At 38.1% G+C, this 9,073-nt stretch overlaps 1 protein-coding gene across 1 annotated transcript; it reads left to right on the top strand.

Moving 5' to 3' along the window:
• Window positions 1-1,243: 1,243 nt before the first annotated feature.
• Window positions 1,244-5,147, top strand: LOC103519708 (flocculation protein FLO11; the record flags this gene model as incomplete). Its single annotated transcript, XM_026831108.1, has 5 exons — window positions 1,244-1,381; window positions 1,576-1,763; window positions 2,961-3,142; window positions 4,072-4,600; window positions 5,015-5,147. Coding segments are annotated over 5 exons (1,170 nt in total), but the record flags the coding sequence as incomplete, so codon positions are not given.
• Between the last annotated feature and the right edge of the window lie 3,926 nt (window positions 5,148-9,073).

Here is a 9,073-nt window from a genome sequence, read left to right as displayed (position 1 = left end):
GAGGAAGAACTGGAGGTGCTTGAGGATGTGTGGCTCAAGGCGGGGGAAATGGGTGAGTGGATTTTTTTTTTTAATTACAAATTGGGAAATGAACCAACCTCTGAAGTTTGAATAAAATAAAAAAAAAGTGAAAAATCCATACCTCGACTAGAATTGAACCTGTACCCTCCTGTTTGCCACTCCACTAGTATGTTACTTTTCTAACACCTTGTAGATATTTAATCTGTTGCCTCCGTATGTTCTACAAACATAAGTGTACTTTGTATTAGCCTGTCGGACACTTGTTTTATATAAATCTAGTAGATATGTTGTTTAAGAGTATTTATATGAAATACGTTAATTTCTAGTTTATACATTGAGTATTTTCACAACTCAGTACGTTTGCTCGATTGACACAACTCAGTTCAGTCGTTAATGACTGCTCTTGTTCTGTTTACAAATTGTTTAGAGTTGGAGCTTTACAAATCTTTCAGTTGTTGGTTTAAAATTTAATCTCTTTATACTTAAGTGGTATTTTGGATTTAAGATACGGGGCCGCAGGTAGCATTGGGCCAGCTGCGGCAAAAGATGATAGGAGTGAGGAGGGCGGTATAAAGGAAGAAGTGAAGAGTGAGCCGTGTGATGACCCTCCGGCACCTGATCTGATGAATGAGAGGTAAGATTTCTGGAACTTGTTTTTTACTATTATTATTTTTTTAAGTCCTTTGGGACAGAACCTACACCTGTGGAAAATTTCAAGCTTTTATTTTTCCATTTTGGTAGACACCCTGTTTTAAAGAATAAGCACAAGTCCTCACAATGGTTGACTACGCTTCAGGAGGAGCCTATTAAACATGGTTAGAGACCATCACCTGGTGTATGGCTGATACAAAAAGATAAAGTCAAGAGTTTTTTATTTCTTTAATAGTTTAAAGTTTTACCAAGTGTAGTTTTGGTCTTATTATAAGAAAAAGATATCTTTTCTTTACTCTGCCATCACCATTCGGCGAAAGCTAAAGCCGCTAAAATAACAACAATAACTTTGGTATTTAGGAGGTTTTTTTTCCATTAGACTCATTTGTTTGTTTTTAACTAATTCAAATGTTTCGGATTTTGTTCCCTAAGGTCAAAGAAGAGCTTGTGTTGGTGAACACACTGAAAAATTTCCGCATCACAATAACTTTGGTATTTAGGAGGTTTTTTTTCCATTAGACTCATTTGTTTGTTTTTAACTAATTCAAATGTTTCGGATTTTGTTCCCCAGGTTAAAGAAGAGCTTGTGTTGGTGAACACACTGAAAAATTTCCGCATTCCCAAGAAAGATCGAGCGAAGAGAAATCTCCTGGAAAACTACAGGGCTGCGCTGAGTAAACAGTTACCATCCACCGTTCACAGGATAAACGTAAGTCTGGTTTGGGATTCGGGATTATGGACATCAGATAATTAATTAAATAAACAAATAAATGAAATGAACTGAACAATACGGCAAAATCCGTCAAGGTCCTTGTTTGGTAAAGTAAACAAAAAGAAGAAGAAGAAGAAAATAAAAAAAGAGTTATATTACAGTGTAGATATTTCAACTATTTTTATCTTCAGCTGAACAAACCCAAGGCTAGTGAGACGCCCAAGGAGAACGCCGCGGTTCAAGTGAGCATACCAGACCCAGAGTCCGAGGTTCGAGACCCGGCTGTGACGGAAACAAAAGTCGAAATTGTCGAGGAAGAGATTGTGACGGAGCCGTTCTTGGATCAGGTGGTGTACAGTACGGGTGACCTTAGTAATGGGTGAGTAACAGGGATGACTTCAATAGGCATTTCTTGCAAGTGTGTGTTCAAAGAACGAGCAATAAAGGTGTGTCCATACATGGTCGACGCCCGTCGGTCGACCATCGTTCGATGTTATTTTATTGTGAATCGATGATCGATTGACGGCTGGTCGACTAAGTTTGGACACACCTTAACCTCCTGACATATTTTAAATTTTATTAAGTACCTACCTACTACTATTAATGAATTTTTTACAAAGGATGTCAAAATTAAATAAATTCGGTCGACGCCCGTCGGTCGACCATCGTTCGATGTTATTTTATTGTGAATCGATGATCGATTGACGGCTGGTCGACTAAGTTTGGACACGCCTTAACCTCCTGACATATTTTAAATTTAATAGATCAGTTGCGCTTACTTGGGTGATGTTTCAAAGTCATAGAGCAGGAAAAATGAGGACCAACGGAATTTTTCTTTTTCTTCTACGACTCCTAGATCCCGAGATAAATCGATTTAAAAAATACCGGTAAATCGTGAACTTTGACGTCACGGCATACGCTCCCGTACACGATGACGTCACATCAAATTACCCGAGCAAAGCTCCTTCGCAGGTAACACATTAATGTGTTTGTGCGCATGCGCATACGTTTCTGCGCATTTCTTTCTGCTCCTCCGCAAGCGTGCTTACATACTGGCGCTACCTAGCGGGCGAAAAAAACAACTGCGGAAAGTCTGACGTCACACATCTTTGAACTCTTTCATTAGAACGGAAAATAAAAATTGAATTTTCGACCTTTTATAGTTATTTTTTCGGAGTTTTGACCTCGGATTTGGATTTTTTCAAACTTTCTAGATAGGAATCGACCATTTATTTATAATTTTTACCCATTTGCAACTGCTCCATTATAATAGTGATAATCATTCATTGCATAATATCTTATCGTGTTATAAAAAGTGTATAATTAAAACCCAAGTGATATCTAACGATATAGTGCTTTTCAAACGGTGTTTAATCGTAAGTATCCATTATTATAATATATCACTCAAGTAAAATAGTACCTACCTACTAGTAAAAAGAAAGATTCTTACTTATTTACTTACTGCCGGGTTCTGACAGGCTGTGAGGACGCAAGACCTCAACTTACCAGTCTTCTCCAGAGTTCTCGGTTCTGGGTGAAAAGAAAGATTCTATTCCATATTTACCTTTTACTTCAGGTTTGTAAAGGAAGAGATTTGTGAAACCTCGTCGGCTCCGTCATCCCACGCGACTGTTATTAGCAGTAATTTACCAGTACCTAGTCCCCCTGTAGTGCACCCTACAACCAGTGGAGGAGCACAGGACAAGAAGAAGGATCTGTACTCCATCATCCATACAATCAACGCGAATAAATCTCAAAGTAAGTATCTAATCAGGGTCTTTTTTCTAATTAGTTTATGTGTTCCCCCTAATATGTCAAAATTTATAAGACCTTGTTTAGACTGCAGGGGTAAAGGGACTTTTCAGTCCTATCCCAGCAGGATAAACAAGGTATATTCTATTCCATTCTAATTATAATTTAAAACAGCAACCTCCTTTTCCAAGTGGGTATCACACTAGGCTTGCACAGCGGAGATTTAGCAATCGATTCCCGACGTAGTCGAATTTTTTTTCTTTCGGCTCTATGCTTTTAATGTGGAGTGTATTTAGCCTCGCGAGGACAATTTTATTGAGTAGCTAACCTTTTATCGAGTAGTGACCAGTTTTCGTATTATCAGTGTAAAATGATGATACGAGTATATGAGAATTAACAGTAAAGGAGGCACTTATAGTTCATCCAGATCAATGTGACAGCAATGAGTCATCAACCCAAAATGAAGGAACCAATCAGATTGCAGGAAATCCTTACATTGTTGCAATTGAGGTAAAGGTCTATTTTTGATAAACTCTCTTTTAAAATGCAGAGGTAGCTCTAAGTTCAGAGGTTGGATTCCAGAACAGGTAAGGTGGATATCGCCTTACCTGACTTTGTTTTACTGTCGGAGGAAGCACTGTGCAATATACCTTCCCCTCTTAAAGATTCTCTCCCATTGCACATGTGACATGTTTGGCGACAATGCCTATTTTTTGCTGTTACATTGATCTGGACACACTATAGTAATGCTGTGATGCCCCACAAAAGTTGTGAAGCTCTCTGCTTTACCACAAAGTATTCTTGATCTGATGTGATGTGATTTTAAATGTTCCCTTGTTCCAAATCACATAAGATCTAAACAGTGGTCGCTGTGACATAGGGTGTTTATTAAAGTCGATGGCCCTACTTATACCAATACCAATTACTTATTCCAGGTGAAATGAGATCGGCCCAACTCACCCCCTCCCCCCGCCTTCCTAGTGATAGCTCCCCCTCTTCTAGTCAGAACTGCAATAGTGCCCCCCACTCCAATAGTAGGGGAAGTAGCCCTAACCCCAGCCACCAGTACAATCGCGCCAGCCCTGCGTTGAGTAGGGGTGGCAGCCCAAATAATGTCCAGAGGGGTGGAAGCCCAAATAATGTCATGAGTAGAGGTGGAAGCCTTAATAATGTCCAGAGGGGTGGAAGCCCAAACAACGCCCAGAATAGGGCCGAAAGCCCGAATTCTGGCCTAGGGGACTCCCAGAAAAGTGGCCATAACGCGAGTCAGTTAGTCTCAGTGAAAGAAGAGTCTGAGTTTGGAGCCGCGGATTTTGCCGGCCCTAGTAGTAATAGGTACGGGGCCGCAGGTAGCATTGGGCCAGCTGCGGCAAAAGATGATAGGAGTGAGGAGGGCGGTATAAAGGAAGAAGTGAAGAGTGAGCCGTGTGATGACCCTCCGGCACCTGATCTGATGAATGAGAGGTAAGATTTCTGGAACTTGTTTTTTACTATTATTATTTTTTTAAGTCCTTTGGGACAGAACCTACACCTGTGGAAAATTTCAAGCTTTTTCCAAGATAGGGATATGTTTTTATTCTTTCCATCATAGATTCTAGTTCTTAAGTACGAACACTAGTGGTTCAATAAAATGTAGTACACGAAAAGAGGCCTTACTTTGCTTTCAAAAGTCCGATCACCCCCAAAATCTATCGAGCAAATTTGCAGTTATGTGCTGAAGATGTGTGGTGTATCAGAGCAAAGATACTTATCGAGATTATAGTTTGAAAAAGAGCAAGAAGAAATGCATATGCATATTCCATTATTCCAAGCACAAAAAAAAAAGAAAGAAATTGACCCCCTTAATCGAACCTATATATTCTTGTCTCGTTTTTCCAGACTTCATCCTGGCGTCTCTCAGCTCATCGCAGCCGCTCAGTCGATATCTCAACCTTCTCCCTCCCTCTCCTCTCCCCCCTCTCTCCTCCCCATAGTTCCTACCCCTCCCCCCTCGAAATTCCTAAACCTGTAGGGCCGCTAGTTGAGCAGTGAGTTACATGTTTTGGGATCTGACTCATTGACTAAGGTATCTAGGCCACTGGAAAGAGTAGTTCTTTTTTTATAACTCATTCAATCTTTGTACAACTCTACTTTTAAGTGCAGCTCACACTGCTATCAGATGATTTTTGTCCTTTTTCTGGTACTTGTTCAGAAGTCACGTCAATGGAAAATTGCTACAAAAAGGAGCTGTCACAAATGAGCAGTGACCAGTTTTATTATAGGGTAAGGGTTAAACACAAAAAGAATCTTTCACCATTTGAGCAGTGATCAGTGTTCTTATAGGGTTAGGTTAAACACAAAAAGAAACCTTTTTCATTGTCGTGCTTCTGAATAAATACCCCTTTTCGACGGCAGAAATTATCTTTCTTTTTTATGTACCTACCCCGTATAGCTATTCATGTGTTCATTGACAACACGAGTACAGTTGTCTTATCTGTACACACAACTTGTGTTATATAGTGTGGACTCACCTTTGACTGTATCTCGTGATTGTACATCGTTAAACACACTTCCGAGAACGAACATTATCCCATCAGGATAAAATCCGCCCCGGGCGGGAATCGAACCCGCGGCCTAGCGCTTACAAGGCAGACGCAGGCCCTAAGCTTATACGATGGGTTATACATTACTTATACGAATCTACGAAATTCCTAAACCTGTAGGGCCGCTAGTTGAGCAGTGAGTTACATGTTTTGGGATCTGACTCATTGACTAAGGTATCTAGGCCACTGAAAAGAGTAGTTCTTTTTTTATAACTCATTCAATCTTTGTACAACTCTACTTTTAAGTGCAGCTCACACTCCTATCAGATGATTTTTGTCCTGGCCTATCTTTTTCCGGTACTTGTTCAGAAGTCACGTCAATGGAAAATTGCTACAAAAAGGAGCTGTCACAAATGAGCAGTGACCAGTGTTATTATAGGGTAAGGGTTAAACACAAAAAGAATCTTTCACCATTTGAGCATTGATCAGTGTTCTTATAGGGTTAGGTTAAACACAAAAAGAAACCTTCTTTTTCATTGTCGTGCTTCTGAATAAATACCCCTTTTCGACCGCAGAAATTATCTTTCTTTTTTATGTACCTACCCGGTATAACTATTCATGTGTTCATTGACAACACGGGTACAGTTGTCTTATCTGTACACACAACTTGTGTTCAGTGATCAGTGTTCTTATAGGGTTAGGTTAAACACAAAAAGAAACCTTTTTCATTGTCGTGCTTCTGAATAAATACCCCTTTTCGACCGCAGAAATTATCTTTCTTTTTTATGTACCTACCCCGTATAACTTCATGTGTTCATTGACAACACGGGTACAGTTGTCTTATATCTGTTTTGTACACACAACTTGTGTTATACAGGCCCGCCTGTCAGGTTTACCTGATAGTGAGTGACTGGGCTAACTCTTCCTTCGTATATCTTTAGGGAGTTGAAGAGTGAGTTACATGTGTTAGGATCTGACTCATTGACTGAGTAGTTCACTGAAAAGAGAAGTTCTTTTTTTATAACTCACTCTTTGTACAACTCAGCTCATGCTCCTGTCAGAGATGATTTTTGTCCTTGCATATCTTTTTTCGCGGTACCTACTTGTTCAGAAGTCACGTCAATGGAAAATTGCTACAAAAAAGAAACTGTCACTAATGAACAGTGACCAATGTCTTGATGGAAGTGACCAGTGTTATTATAGGGTTAGGTTAAACGCAAAAAATAGCTTTCTTTTCCATTGTCGTGGCTTCTGAAAAATTACCCTTTATGGATCTCAGAAATTATGTCTTTAGATTCCCCATAACTATTCATGTGTTCATTGACAACACGGGTACAGTTGTCTTATCTGTACACACAACTTGTGTTATACAGTGTGGACTCACCTTTGACTGTATCTCGTGATTGTACATCGTTAAACACACAGTATATCAGTGGAAATTGGGACCGAGTTTGTATCACCCTAGATACAAATAAAGTTCTGGTAGTCCACCTATTTTGTGTCCTTTTTTAGCGTCCATTTAAAACCATATAGTTTAGGGCCTGTGTTTTAAATTAAAAATATTTTGATTGGCTGATGTGTGTGAAATTCGAATGGAGCAGTGTGAAATTCGAATGGAGCAATTGTTTTTTACTCCCTCAGTCAACCTATGCTCTGCTTAGACTGCTGGGGTAAAGGGACTTTTCAGAGGTAAATGAAGTCCAAAGCTTGTGAGGAAATATTCTATTCTAAGTTCAATCAAAGCCCAATTTCATTCCACTTTACACTATCGACAGCCTTATCTCAATATCTTGAAATTCTCAACTTAAAGCTCATGTTCTAGTGTTGTGTTTTCTAATTGGTTAAAATTGGGACCGAGTTTGTATCACCCTAGATACAAATAAAGTTCTGGTAGTCCACCTATTTTGTGGCCTTTTTTAGCGTCCATTTAAAAAAATTGGGACCGAGTTTGTATCACCCTAGATACAAATAAAGTTCTGATAGTCCACCTATTTTGTGTCCTTTTTTAGCGTCCATTTAAAGCCATATAGTTTAGGGCCTGTGTTTTAAATTAAAAATTCTGAGTGGCTGATATGTGTGAAATTCGAATGGAGCAATTGTTTTTTACTCCCCCAGTCAACCTATGCTCTGCTTAGACTGCTGGGGTAAAGGGACTTTTCAGAGGTAAATGAAGTCCAAAGCTTGTGAGGAAATATTCTATTCTAAGTTCAATCAAAGCCCAATTTCATTTCACTTTACATTATCGACAGCCTTATCTCAATATCTTAAAATTCTCAACTTAAAGCTCATGTTCTAGTGTTGTGTTTTCTAATTGGTTACATTTTCAACCCTCTTGTCTAGGGGGAAAAAAATGTTGACAGTGAAAAAAAAAAAAATGTAGACCCCAAAAACAAGTCCTATAAAACAAATAACACTTCAGGCATTTGCTTCATATTTTTTACACATACCCAGCCATTTTTGTCTTTCCCAACACAAATAATCGTGTGTCTTTTTCCATTTTTATTTTAGATGCACTATTAGTCGGGGAAGACATCTTGAATAGTGTAAGTGCTCCCTTGGCTGTCTTACTAATATTAATACTCTCCCCTTCTATCTAAGTAATAATACTCCTCCATAAGATAATGCTTGCTGCTATTTATTGTCGATCAGTCTGAAATATAATTTAGGGCCGAATTTCTAAGTTCATTTTGGGAGAATACATTTTAGTTTGAAAGGAATTTTTTAATAGTAGAATTTTTCATTTACGTGTTTGTTTACAGCTATAACTTCGGCCTTTTAGTTATCCTTACCTACCACATCAAACTTTGATCAGCACCTTCGATTGAATTTTCTTTTTGGGAATGGAGGACATTGGGTTTTTAATTTTGAGCACTTAAAATTATTCTTTTTCAATTTTCTCTTTTGTCAGGAGAAAGGAATTTTAAGATTTTTAAGCAATTTCATTTAACCTTCCTCTGTTTTCATGGTTTTTAGCACCTTCGATTGAATTTTCTTTTTGGGAATGGAGGACATTGGGTTTTTAATTTTGAGCACTTAAAATTATTCTTTTTCAATTTTCTTCTTTGTCAGGAGAAAGGAATTTTAATTTAACCTTCCTCTGTTTTCATGTTTTTTTCTAATTTCACACAGTATTCCTATTCTTTTACATACCTATAAATAATTCTTCTTTAAAAGAGATTTTTATAAAAAAAGATAATACAAATAAAATGTATACATAAAAGTATTGTTTTTCATAATATTTATTTTGTAGTATTTTCTACGGTTTGTTCAATGGTATTAGTTGATTTTTCTTTTATTCCCTCCAATAATGTGTTTTGTTGTACATAAAACTATTTTGTTCCCACTAGTATTTTTACTTTCTATTGTTCTACTTGCATGTCGTTTGTTAATAAAATAGGTGACTACCTGGTTGTAG

This window comes from Diaphorina citri, unplaced genomic scaffold (assembly GCF_000475195.1).
Source record: "Diaphorina citri unplaced genomic scaffold, Diaci psyllid genome assembly version 1.1 scaffold2895, whole genome shotgun sequence".
Lineage (NCBI taxonomy): Eukaryota > Metazoa > Arthropoda > Insecta > Hemiptera > Psyllidae > Diaphorina > Diaphorina citri.
This window is presented reverse-complemented; position numbering and strand designations above follow the sequence as displayed.